Source organism: Paramormyrops kingsleyae, chromosome 3 (genome assembly GCF_048594095.1).
Source record: "Paramormyrops kingsleyae isolate MSU_618 chromosome 3, PKINGS_0.4, whole genome shotgun sequence".
Taxonomy (NCBI): Eukaryota; Metazoa; Chordata; class Actinopteri; order Osteoglossiformes; family Mormyridae; genus Paramormyrops; species Paramormyrops kingsleyae.
In genome coordinates, this window is record NC_132799.1 from 36634070 (window position 1) to 36647668 (window position 13599).

Here is a 13599-nt window from a genome sequence, read left to right on the forward strand (position 1 = left end):
AGCATATGCCCTTTGTTCCGTCAGATAATCCATGCATATCGACACAGGACTCCGGATTTCGGTGTACATTTTAACCAATCAGCTTATGGTGACACAGCCAGTTCGGTTTAGTCATGTTTTCAGCCGTGCTAGTAAACAGCCATGTCAGCGCTAGTCCGGCTCATATAATTCACAATGGAAAACCGCCAGTTCCCGGTATGACTCGGGTATGACTCGGGTATGACTCGGGTATGACTTGGTGGCAGTGGACAAGCGCCAGTCTACCAATTTAACAAGGGATGAAGTGTTTTTGGATATATAATGTTTTTATTTTTCTTTGCATACCTAACATGAATGGGACATAATGGATGCAATAAAACAGCTGACTCTCCTCAAATGTAGGAACACACACGACCTATACCCAGTGGCTGTGAAGGACTCTGTGGAGCATTTGTGAAGCTTTCTCAGTGAGGCGGTCTACAGCCCATGCCCTCTCAGCATCCACACAGATGGCTGTCTGAGCAGTGGACAAATGAAGGGCGATGTCTTCTCCGGATAAGCAGAACCTGAAGAATGACGCTTCTGCAAGTGGGGTCCATCAGGATGAAATACTTCAAACAGCCAATCAGAATCAGGGCTAAGAGCTATTTGAATAGAAACATACTCACACGCTAAGTCTACCGCTCTCTGACACATGTCGCCACCAAGCCTCTAATAGCATAGCTAGAAGAGAACAAAATCGGGTGCAGCGTCTCGCTGGCACCTCAGATGTTAAACATGAGGCGCCTCAGTTGTATGGCAATCACACAGTTGTGATCACATACCGATGCCGCTTTTGCTAATGTTAAAGAGGCTGTATACACTGCTGACAAATAAATATAAAAAGTGAGAAAATAAATGTTCCTTTAGAAGTGAAAAAATGCTATAAATCTAAAATTACTAAACCTCTCTTTATAGTGTCCAGAGTCAAGCGTTTAATACAAGTTTGTGGCTTTAATGGGTGGAGATTAAATCGGACTTAAATATATTATTTTGCCAGCAGTGTGGTTAAACTTAAACATCATTACCGAAGAGAAGAATTCATGTTGTTTCTTGAATTTGGTCATTATGAAGTGTACATGAGCATTAAATACCCAGCCCTTTGAATACAGCATAAATGTATGCCATATACACCAATACATACTGTTAAAACATTAATTTACAATGACAATAATACCTTTAAAATTAGGGTCGGAAGATACAGGAGGTGGCTGGGGGGCTTTAAATGGGGCACAGCTTACCAGTAATACCAGTAATTCATAGGATACATGCATGATACACGTAGCAGGAGAAAACCCACAATTATATAGGAGCATGCAAACATACAGCAGGGATTTCATTTGAACCAACAACCATACAGAGAACGGTGAGACCATGTCATATCCAAAACTGGCTCAATATGTGCAATTAAACTGGCTTTTAAACTTTCTGGTGTTTTTTTTTTTTTTACATGGACATTTACACATCCGTTAGAAAACATAAAAAATCAAGCAAATAAAATCTTTAAGTAGAACAGTTGAACTCTACATAATTAAGTTCATAAATATTGATCTAAATATGGAAACAAATCATAAATAAATTCTATAGTTTTCACTGCTACACATTTCTCTCTTCTGTCAACTCTGTAAACGCATTTTTTTTCCAGCGTCAGCTGACACACAAGATCGATATCCTTCACACCATGTTGCTAGAGGAGAAAAACAGTGTAACCTTACAGAAGTTACACCCATGTTTGACATAAGACATGACATATAGTTCACACCTTGACATTATGATGGCACTGCATGTAACTGATTTTTTTTATACCAGTAACCAGTTATTCCACCCATCAAAACTTGCAAAACAAATGACGGACTAACTTTCAATGCAGAACTCAACACAGAGGCCAGCCCTCTTCAGGAATTAACCAACATATGCTCTACCAATATATGATGGTTGTGATTTAAGCTGTTTTAATGGCTTCCAGGCACACACAGTAAGTGTTTGATCTTGGTGCTAATTACTTCTTGTCTGAACATTAATGCCTTGTCTTGTTATTCATAATGTATTTCTTTCTCCTTCACTTCCCATTCCAATTGGATGGCCGTCACATCCTACTGTCTAAGTTTGTTCAAGCTCTGGGGGGAATGAGATAGATACGACTGCAAAAGCGAGAATTTAGTATTGAGATGTTATTGAAGGGGAAAGGATGGACTAACAACCAGTCAGATCATCTCAGGAAGAGTACCCCGACCCTTTCTTAAGCAGCCCCAGTACACGCAGGGCATCCTTGCGGGATTGATCTGTGGGCCCACGTCCTGTGAACTGCACCGTGATGCCCTGGGGGCGCAGTTGTGCCGCGGGCTTGGAGAAGGACAGCCGTCGTTCTGCCTGAGATGGGGGTGCTCCAGTGGTGGCACCATCCCCACTGCTTTGGTGCGACAGCCCAGTGACATCAGATGGCACAGGTTCTGGTCGGCTTGCCAGTGGACCCAGAGAAGCATTAGGCAGAGCGTATGCTGGTCTGGGAGTGGTAACGGGGACATTCTGGTTTAGGTTGCTGGCAGATACCTCGGGCCTGTTGATGGAGATCACTGCAGGGCTCACAGCTTTGCTTTTTGCACCATAACTGTCACTCAATAGAACCTCAGGTACAGCTGGTGTTGACATCAAGGGATTCATGACTTTGCTTTTGCCACCATAACTGTTGCTTGTGATACCAATGTTATTAGCTCCAGCACTAGGTTTGGGCAACCTGGCATCATACTTAATAGCCTCACTGGCAGCAGGCTCAGTCTTCGAAGATGTAGGTGGAGCCATGAATCTACTTTTGCCACCAAAACTGTTGGTTGATACCTCTGCACCTGAGGGTGGAGGTGCCATGCTAGACCTGTTTTCATGGCTAACGGGGTGGTTGGCAGCAGTGTTGCTCTTCACGGATGACACCAGGCTCATGATTTTGGTCTTACCTCCATAATGGTTGAAGTCAGTTAAGGGAGGCACGCTGTCAGGTGTAGCATTAACATTGCCACGGGGTTCCAGCATACTGGAAGACCTGGTTTTTGGTGACTTGCTTTTGTCCCCATAGTTATTGAAATCAGTGGCAGAAGGGGTTGTCCTTGCACTGGAGGCTAAAGACAGTGGAGACTTTTCGGCATAACTGCTGGTCAGTGAGGAGTCTGCCTTGTTTTTGTTGACAGCCCTGTAGTAGCTACTAGATGAGGGCTGGTTTGCATTAAGGCCCAGCTTGGAGAGAGCCTCCATTCTGGTTCTATCCTGAGTTGGATCCCGATAGGAGGAACTTCGGATTGGAGTGTTTTTCGTGCCTGTGTCCTCCAGCTGAAGTGGGCCTGTAAGGTGGGTCAGAACCTGGGCCTTTCGCTCCTGGACATTAATAGGTGGCAGGGCATCAGTATGCTTGTTTCCCATGATGACACTTATATTGTCTGGGTAATGGCTGGGCTTGGCTGCGGTGGATGCGTGGTCCTGGGGGTTGGAGTCCAAGCTTCGGCGGGAATTGGAGAGGATGCTAGAAGGCAAGCTGACGCCCGCGGCTCTCTGATGGGCCGCAAGCTTCTGAGCGATGATGACCGGGGTGGGGACGAAACCAGCAGGCTGGTACTGTGGCTGGCTGGTAGCACTGGGGTTGTTATTAGCTGCTGAGGGGGTCACAGTGGGTGGAAGTTTTAAATCATAGGGAAGGTTTCCCAAGGGGTCTGGTTTTGCCTTCATTTCAAAATGAGTCTCCGGGTGAGTCATACTGCGAAAATCTGTGAAAAAAGTTATATATATAAAACAGATGCAGAATTACCTGATTCATTTACCTTGGTCTTATTGGAAAGATAAGTGCCACACACAAAATGTAATATACAGTCAAGAAAAAATGGTTACATCCATCCACCATCTGTAACTCTTATCCTATTCAGAATTGTGGGGGATCTGGAGCCTATGGGGGCAAGACAGGGAACAACCCAGGATGGGGTACCAAGCCATCGCAGGGCACACTCACACACCATTCATGCACACAGGCACACCTATGGGCAATTTGGCAATTCCAATTAGCCTCAGCAATGTTTTTGGATTGGGGGGGGGGGGGGTGGAGTGGGGTACATGAAGGAAACTCCATGATGACATGGGGGGAACATGCAAACTCCACATAGAGCCATGGCACAGACTTGAACCCCGGTCCCAGAGGTGTGAGCAACAGTGTTAACCATGCTGCCACTGTGCCCCCTCAAAATGTGTACCTTTTATAGCTATTACAAAGTTCTCCTCAGTGTTACTAACCCAACTACTGAATGATTAAAGTTCTGGTACCTTGCTGGATGGAGCTGTACAGGGCTTCCTTGGGCTGCTTTTGGACCAGGTCAATAATGTCTTGATCCTTGGGATTGACAGATCGTCCTGACATCATTACTGTAGCAGCTGTGATGGGGCGGTGTACTGCTGGGTTGGCACTCCCTGACAAACGCTTTTCATCTGGTTCATCCAGATCTTCATCCAGTGAGTCGATGGTCTCCTCCAAAAACCTGATGCACTCCCTCTCCTCTCGACTCAGGAATCGTAGGCTCTCATTCTCCTGAAGGGGGATTTGAGAGGTCAATTAAGAGGTCAGAAATCATACAGAGGAAGGAAAAGTAACAGTATGGATCAAAAGATCAGGTGGCAGACAAAAAGCAAGACAGCAATCAGGTCATGTAACAAGCTTGACTGCAAGTCAGGTATACAATAAAAACTAAAATTTACACTTAGATTGATTTACAGAATCCAGACAGATGTTTTTGCAACTTAACTGTCACAATAAATAAAATTTCTATACATTACCCTTTTTACCCTCAACACACTATTTAATACTGTGAAGTAACAAATATAGCAAAGATTTCTGTTATACTTTCATCATCCTACTTTTTACAAAATCTCCATAAAGAATCATCCTGAAATCCATTAAGGCTGTAAAGGATACCAAGATTTCACTGTATGATTTAAGAAATTACTTAATACTAATATTGAGCCTGTTTCAAAGGGCTGCATCATATCTCTCAGGTCAGGCGCTACATGTGCACGACACTCCTTGAGTAAATACTGTAGATCTGCCCAGTGTGTAAATTGCCCCAGGTATCATTCTATTAATGGATATTTGAACCAAGCTGTGTGCAAAATATGCAGCTGAAATGAAGACTCAAACAGACTCTACATCTACCAAAACTCTACATTTACAAAAAAGAAATACTGTGTTTATAGTCTACAATAAAAGGTCACATTTCACAGTACACACAAGGCTGTATAATTAGCAGCCTTCTCCCAAGAAATGGAGACAGCTCAAAGAAATCCAGCAATTTTGTTTCGGTCATTCTTGAATAATTTGTATGTGGGTTTACAGAACTACCTGTGCTGTTTACAGTACAAATATTTACCAGCAACTAAATTATTAAATTGAGTACCACTATCCCGATGGTTTGAATTTTCCAAAAAATTAAAAAAGCAACTTTGTTTGTGTTTACTGACCCAAAAACTGCTAGTAGCTGTTTTTGTCATTACAGCTGTTTTCCCTGAATTAAGCTGTCAACCAATGATGGCCCTAAGGTGAAATCCTGGAAGAGTCTTTTGATATCATCTTTGGGGGAGTCAGTTGCTGTCAGGGTGATCACTGGACCCCAGAGACTCCTTTGATGTCCCCTTTGGGAGAGTCACCTGCTGACAGGGTGATCACTGGACCCCGGAGTCTAACAGAGTCCTTTGATATCATCTTTGGGGGAGTCAGTTGCTGTCAGGGTGATCACTGGACCCCAGAGTCTAATAGGTTCCTTTGATGACCCCTTTGGGAGAGTCACCTGCTGACAGGGTGATCACTGGACCCCAGAGTCTAACAGAGTCCTTTGATATCATCTTTGGGGGAGTCAGTTGCTGTCAGGGTGATCACTGGACCCCAGAGTCTAATAGGTTCCTTTGATGACCCCTTTGGGAGAGTCACCTGCTGACAGGGTGATCACTGGACCCCAGAGTCTAACAGAGTCCTTTGATATCATCTTTGGGAGAGTCAGTTGCTGTCAGGGTGATCACTGGACCCCAGAGACTCCTTTGATGTCCCCTTTGGGAGAGTCACCTGCTGACAGGGTGATCACTGGACCCCAGAGTCTAACAGAGTCCTTTGATATCATCTTTGGGGGAGTCAGTTGCTGTCAGGGTGATCACTGGACCCCAGAATCTAATAGGTTCCTTTGATGACCCCTTTGGGAGAGTCACCTGCTGACAGGGTGATCACTGGACCCCAGAGTCTAACAGAGTCCTTTGATATCATCTTTGGGGGAGTCAGTTGCTGTCAGGGTGATCACTGGACCCCAGAGTCTAATAGGTTCCTTTGATGACCCCTTTGGGAGAGTCACCTGCTGACAGGGTGATCACTGGACCCCAGAGTCTAACAGAGTCCTTTGAAATCATCTTTGGGAGAGTCAGTTGCTGTCAGGGTGATCACTGGACCCCAGAGTCTAATAGGTTCCTTTGATGACCCCTTTAGGAGAGTCACCTGCTGACAGGATGATCACTGGACCCCAGAGTCTAACAGAGTCCTTTGATATCATCTTTGGGGGAGTCAGTTGCTGTCAGGGTGATCACTGGACCCCAGAGTCTAATAGGTTCCTTTGATGACCCCTTTGGGAGAGTCACCTGCTGACAGGGTGATCACTGGAACCCAGAGTCTAACAGAGTCCTTTGATATCATCTTTGGGAGAGTCAGTTGCTGTCAGGGTGATCACTGGACCCCAGAGACTCCTTTGATGTCCCCTTTGGGAGAGTCACCTGCTGACAGGGTGATCACTGGACCCCAGAGTCTAACAGAGTCCTTTGATATCATCTTTGGGAGAGTCAGTTGCTGTCAGGGTGATCACTGGACCCCAGAGACTCCTTTGATGTCCCCTTTGGGAGAGTCACCTGCTGACAGGATGATCACTGGACCCCAGAGTCTAATAGAGTCCTTTGATGTCCCCTTTGGGAGATTCACCTGCTGACAGGGTGATCACTGGACCCCAGAGTCTAACAAAATACCCTGAGGTGAAGCCCTCAACATGATGGAAGAGACGGAAGGCAGGTATCTTCCCTGAAGCTGACATGAGTTAAGAGGCCCTGACTGATGCCACCTGAAGGCTATCCCAGGGCAGGAAGTAGGGGACACCCTAGTCTGGGTATCTGTACTGCTGATATTGAACTATGATATGATTTTTGCTTGCTTGAGAGACTGGGGAAAACAAATGAGCTCAAGTAGGTATATGCCCTGTAATGGCCTGACCATTACAGGATAGTCTATATGGCACTGCATTGGATATTATATTATGAAACATGAATTACCACTGATTTAAGCATTCAGTAGTGAACAACGGCAAAGAAAGCTGCAAGTGTGTACTGTGGTGTCATTCAGCCACTAAATTAATCTGCAAATTAATATTAGCAGACACTCCAAGGCACACAAACAGAATCACTGTTTAAACAAAAATCAGGATCGTTTTATCACACACTGACAGATACACTAACCTTGTTTGTTATTACATCATGGTGAACAACAGTTTAATCGTTAATCTCGGATTATTCCTTTAAATCCGGTCTTTTCCTGCTTGCACTATCAGAGAAATTATACATAATAGACTTGAAAGGCTTCGTCTGTTACAGAAACTCGCTACAAATTGGCTGAGAAGCAGTCTAAAACTCTTCCAGATAGGAAAACATGTGAAAGTAAAAAGAACAGTCGTTTGTCTGTGATCTGGGAAATAAGCACAGACTTACAGCGGGCCTGGTGCGGTTTTGGGTGTTCCCTCTGCCATTCTGGGCAGCCCAGCCGCCTCCATACCGGGAGCCGGCGGCAGGCACATGTAAGTCCATTGATTGCGTGCGGTGGCCTTGCGGCTTTTCCGGCTTCTCACGAAAGGGGTTTTTTATTTTTAATTCTAAAAGCAGCTCCTGACTAGGCGCCGCCGCAGGTCACTTCTCACGCCAAAGAATATCGCATCTCTTTTCTTTTTCAAAAAAGAAGAAAAAATAAGTAAATTAAACGAAGACATACATTTTTTTTTCTCCATCCAGAAAAAATAGGCAATGAAAAATGCATTTATCAATAAAAACACGTAACTGCATAACCACTGGCACTGCCTGTTCAAACAACGATACGTGTTCAAATAACGATATGTATCGTTAAATATCTCAAAGAATGTTTTTTTTTCTGAACATTAAAGTTTGTAGGAACTATTACTATACAGCCAAGAAACAAAATATTAATTTGTTTCAAATCTCCATAACCCTAAAACTACGCTGAAAACTTAGACTACCATTTTAAAATGAATATTTTACGTTACGTTAACAATTGCACGTAGACGGTAAGATAATTTTTGTTACTGTCAATTTTTTCACTCTCCGGCTGACATAGTTGAAGCAGACACCCCCCGCCCTTTCTCGGTTTCCCCGCCGCTGAGATTCTACTGGCAGCGCATATAACCAGCAGTAGCCTAATTGTGATCTGACGTGTAACAATAGGTCTGAATAAGTGATTTCAGAAAGACGAGGCTAGTGTCTCCACACTCAGCCCGCTTCGGGGGACCCCTGGGAACAGCCGAGGAAGCCGACTGACCGGGAAGCCAAACTTTCAGCAGGGGTCATGGGTAGGCTGCATATACACAGACTTCTTGAAATATGTATTTCAATATTACGACTATTTTCGGACATCTGTTAGGTGATAAGTAATGATGTGGTCAGCTCACACAACTGTATTAGATAAACACGCATCTCATTTAAACCCATTCCATGAATTGCTGAAATACATGAAATTTACATGTTTGGTCAAAGGCATTATAAAGATACTTACATCTCAGTTTGTACCTTTCGTTTTCTCTCTCTTTTCTTAAACTTCTTATTATTGTATAGGAGTCGTATAGGATCTTCAGCGTTCTCACACAAATAAATTAATTTTTGAAAATTATATGTAAGTCCTCCTAGAGGAAATACTCTTGCGTACTTTACTGCTCTAAAGCTTCATAAAAAAGAAAAAAAAACATTTAAATACCGTGACAAGCTCCTCCTGGATTCTGGAGCAACACGAGAGGCGCTCCTTCCATTTCGAAAGCGGCGCAGGAACACGAGCCTCCACCCTCGCCATTACATCAATCATATTTTGCTTACGACATCATATTTCTCTAAGTTTCCACAATCCGTTCTTTTGTGGATTTTCTACAAGGAATTATTTTACAGCAAGTGTTAATTCACATTCAACATGTCTTTATTTTATACAGGTATGACTTACTGTATGGTGAATTTTGGCCGCAGATAGTGAGTGTGACGAGCAACCTCGCGAAACATTTAAATCATGTGTGTTATTATAACCATTACATGTAGGCTACGTGCCCTGCGATGGGCTGCCGCCCTGTCTGGGTTGTTCCCTGCCATTACACTAGATCACACTCTAACATAACGCTGTTTAATTGATGTCTAGTGCTCATATTCTACATTAGAGATTAATTTCCATTTAAGAAACGGCCTTTTTGATCTTTTATAACATTCAATTTATATTGTGATGATTCTTCTGCATGGAGAGACGATTGGAATAGAGCGACGCCACCCAAACAGCAGCATTAAGTTCTTTGGGGGGGGGGGGGGGGGGGGGGGGGCGGTGTCCCAGACAGAGAACCTGACTTCATCCACGGCCGTCATTAAGAAGGCGCAATAGCGACTCCTAGAGGGCAAACCTCCCCTCCCCGCCCCTTGTACTCTGTACTGACTTAGTGCATTACTCCTGGTTTGGTAATGGCAATGCTTTCAAACAGCACCAACTTAAACAGGATAGTGAAGTCAGTTGAAAAGATCATTGGTGCTCCTTTGCCCTCTCACCAACTCTTCACTGGCAGGTCCCCCAACATTACCAGAGATCCAGCCTATCCTCTCTCCTGCACAAGGTACAGGTGCATCCAAACTAGGACCAGCCGGCTGCTGTACAGATTCCTCTCCCAAACTCCAATAACCAACCCTCTCAACACTGGTCACTTTAATACTGGACACTTTGGCGACTAACTTTTTTGAATGTAGCCTATTTATTCAACTATTTCTATATTTTTAATATTTTCCACCTACTCTTCTTATTATTGTGATATTTTACATTGTATATTACAGTAATGTTCGGTCTGAGGGAAAAGTTTATTTTTTTTTTTTAATGCATGCAACTACACTTAAAACGACAATAGGCCTAAAGGAAATAAAAGGAAATCTGAAACGTGACACCCGAGGCTAACGGCCAGTGGTTTTTGCTCCGCACTGAGTTAGAGTCATCTAGTGAGATTTTAAAAGTACTGCACAAAATTTTGTTCCCAGCGGAACACGTTGTTTATTAAGAAATATTATTCTATTTCCCCGCTATTCTACATTATAAGCGTTTGAGAGACAGATTCTTACATTTCTCAACAAGTAACAAAAATACACTAATTTATTTCATACTTCACCTAAACGTCATGGAACAAAATCTGTGATTTAAATATTACAGCCAAAAACTGTTAACCCAAGAAGTTCTTAGTGCAATAGTTCACTAATCGAGAAACAAAATCATACGGGCTGATGTGGCCCCCATCCTATTTAAATTCCCAAGCGTCCTTAACGATTAAAAAAAAAAAAAAACTCAGGTAAGTTTTAAACATGAACAAAGCTCGTTCACATTGCTTGAACCACAAAATTGGTGAAACGATTCCCCCTGGTGGCCAATTTATATACATTTTTCTCCTGATTTAAGGATCGAACGTACCTTGGATATGGGAAGGCATCTTTCCAGTGGTGCTGTTACGGGCAGATCCAGACAAGGGCCAATTTCCCAGGATGGCATCATTGAAGACACACCACAGGGAATCTGCACAACTGCACATCTGAGTAGATGGCTCAAGTATACCAGAACTGCCACTGGGTGTCACAGCTGCTGCTAACAGACAGAGCCATCAGAATGTAGCGCTGGCTAATGAGGGTACTACATATCCTGGACAATTAGCCTATTAAAATGGCTGACCATGCCTTTCACCATAGTAGTGCTGCCTAACAGCCACATTAGCAACAAAAGGCAAGGGTCCATCTGTCAAGGCCACACTGCTCGCTTCAACATTCATAGCAGCAAAACAAACCACTATTTAAAGCAGCAAAACTAAAGATGAATAAAAAATAAAGCAAAAAATAAAAGAAAATCTTGCATACACCTTTATTATAAACAATTATACTAGGAATGGAGCCAACGGACAACTGCTAACGAGGCCCTAACGAGCGAAGCACGGTTTCTAATGATCTGCATCTCAGCATGATCTCTGGACCTGAAAGTAAACAGTAGATTCCACATCAGAACCAGACAAGCAAGAAGCGTCAAAAGCCAACATGAATAATGGGTAACATAACTGCAAAGTAAAAATTGGACAATAGTCATAGCAGTTGAAAAGGATTACAAAGTTAAAGGGAACTTCTGCTATAGCATATTATCAGTCCATCATCCAACCACAACAATTATCCTAACTGCATGTCTTTCAGAGTGCCAGAGGAAGTCTGACCAGGAAACTGACATGTGGGATTCAAACCCCCAAGCCAGGAGGTGTGAGGGGACAGGACTGCTCACTGAGCCACCCAAAGGGGGGGGGGGGGGTTTACATATACATATTTTATATAGAATACATCTATATTTTTAATTGTGATTGTTTAGATGCCAGGACCAAATAATTAAAGCATCAGTATATTAACATGGGAATAACACTATTTAAAAATGCATGCATACAGTGTAAATCTTAACGGAAAACTCTCTTTTTTGATTTCCTATGCTTTGTATATCCTCACATCGAAGGTACTGCAGTTTTCCAGTTGACAATGATATATATGTGTTAATGCTGCCTTGTTCTTTGAAATTTAATAATCCTAATCTACAAGACTCACAAAATTTTCCATTTTATAAATTACAGTGCATGAAAAGAAATGAAAATCATATATTTTCCAGACCTTTAGTCATTAACTGTGATAATTTTGTTATTGTAATAACCTACAGTGGCCAAAAATCAAATCTGGGCATCAAGATAAAAATAATATTTATGACCATATTTTAGCTATACTGTATAAGGTTTCCCAATTGTGATGCATCTAACATGAATTCAATAAACAGACCATGCAATAAAGGTGTTTTATTCATTAGGACACAGTTCTCCCTTGGAAGTGCCTAGCATTCACATAAAAAAACTTGTTACAAATCAAGTACTCGACACTCATCTGAACTCAAACCACACAAATCGGCATTTCACCTCGCTTCAGTCACAATACACATTCCATAAAACCTCGTAAGATACAACATTTTCGTCCCGGCACACATCTCCAGTTTCCTAATGAGATTTGGCATTGATTGCTGTCCATTTTCGCAGTGGTGCTAAGGTGTTTGGTGTGTGGTGGGTCCCGGAAAGAGCACCTTCTCTCACCCTCTCTATCAAGGCACCCAGTCTACTTGGCTGCAGTAAATATTCAGCTTGTGAGTCACTTTGGGTAAATGAGTAAATGGAAGATTACAGTCTCGGTATAATGCAAGTGAATGTAATGTAATGTAATGAATGTCAGTTTGGGTACAATTCGGTCACCATCGTAGCTCAGGAATATACAATCAAAATTGGAATTTCAGGTTTATTGAGATATATATATATGGTTTAATGAGTCGGGTGTCATTAGTGGTATTCAGTTCGTTGATGAATGGTTACTGGCTACAAGGTAAATTAAAATAGTTACAAATATAATGAAGAGAAACAAAACTACATAGCCGGATTTTACACATTACAAACGGCTTTGAAGAATGCAAATAGCGCCCATGTATGTTTCCCTTGTATTTTAGCAGTGGAAATGGCAAAACCCCTTTGGCTAAACACACCTACCTTTAGAAACTAGCCTTACTGGTTTCTGCATTATACCGAGGCTATACCGTAGCAGTTCAGTCACGGTTCACAGAACTCCGTACCCATAATGACCTGCGCAACACAGATCAGCGGAAAAAAAACATGGAGTGCATGAAGCGTGTCAGGAATTGCTAATTGGACACAGTACAGCATGCTCCAGCTGTTAATACAGTCCCGGGATTAATGAAAGGAGGAATAACACCAGTACTGATTTGGAATAAGATGTTTATAGTAAAATCTATATACAAACACTAATGTTTGCATTTTCATCCTGCATATGTGTGTTACAATCTACCTGGTCAAAATTCCTGCATAAAAAACGATATGGCAGGGATACAGCAGGAAGGAACACCGGCCATAAACCGACCAGCTGGTTAGATAAATAAGTCAATGTCCCGGCCTCCCTGGGGGGTGGGGGGAGGTTAGAAGACACAGACAGTGTTTGCTAGTTAGTGTCTGGAGCCGTACTTCCTTTCAATGAATCAGCTCTTATGAGTTTGTTCGACTGAAGGATTCGTTTAGAGTTGCTGACTTTTCCTTTGTTGTGTGCTTTGATGTTTTCTCATTGGCAGGTATAGAAAAATGCAGGAATCGGCTAAACAACCAAGATTATTTCGTTCACTTAAAGGAATAATTCAAAAGGAACTACTAGTTCGTGAACCACACAAGTGTAGGGCTGTTTCTG

General features: G+C 42.7%; 1 protein-coding gene and 1 long non-coding RNA gene across 3 annotated transcripts; one reads left to right on the top strand and one right to left on the bottom strand.

Moving 5' to 3' along the window:
* Nucleotides 1-1472: 1472 nt before the first annotated feature.
* Nucleotides 1473-9614, bottom strand: LOC111838715 (uncharacterized). Of its 2 annotated transcripts, XM_023801960.2 has the most exons (4): nt 8843-9614; nt 7771-8000; nt 4315-4576; nt 1473-3767 (listed from the first exon to the last, which is right to left on the bottom strand). In XM_023801960.2, exons 2-4 carry the CDS (start codon nt 7864-7866, stop codon nt 2233-2235), a joined length of 1893 nt encoding a protein of 630 aa, XP_023657728.2. In that variant the 5' UTR covers nt 7867-8000; nt 8843-9614; the 3' UTR covers nt 1473-2232. The 2 variants fall into 2 exon arrangements, with proteins under 2 accessions (XP_023657728.2, XP_023657729.2); XM_023801961.2 differs by lacking the exon at nt 7771-8000.
* Nucleotides 8453-11634, top strand: LOC140588293 (uncharacterized). Its single transcript, XR_011989644.1, has 2 exons — nt 8453-8639; nt 10751-11634. It is a non-coding gene; the product is annotated as an uncharacterized lncRNA (long non-coding RNA).
* The last annotated feature ends 1965 nt before the right edge of the window (nt 11635-13599 follow it).

What these genes read in the sequence shown, in the direction of transcription:
- LOC111838715 (XM_023801960.2), bottom strand. Translation starts at nt 7,866, where the DNA reads ATGGACTTACATGTGCCTGCCGCCGGCTCCCGGTATGGAGGCGGCTGG. An exon ending in AAAACCGCACCAGGCCCGCT is followed by an intron (nt 4,577 to 7,770) that starts GTAAGTCTGTGC and finishes ATCCCCCTTCAG; the next exon opens with GAGAATGAGAGCCTACGATT. An exon ending in GTACAGCTCCATCCAGCAAG is followed by an intron (nt 3,768 to 4,314) that starts GTACCAGAACTT and finishes CTTTTTTCACAG; the next exon opens with ATTTTCGCAGTATGACTCAC.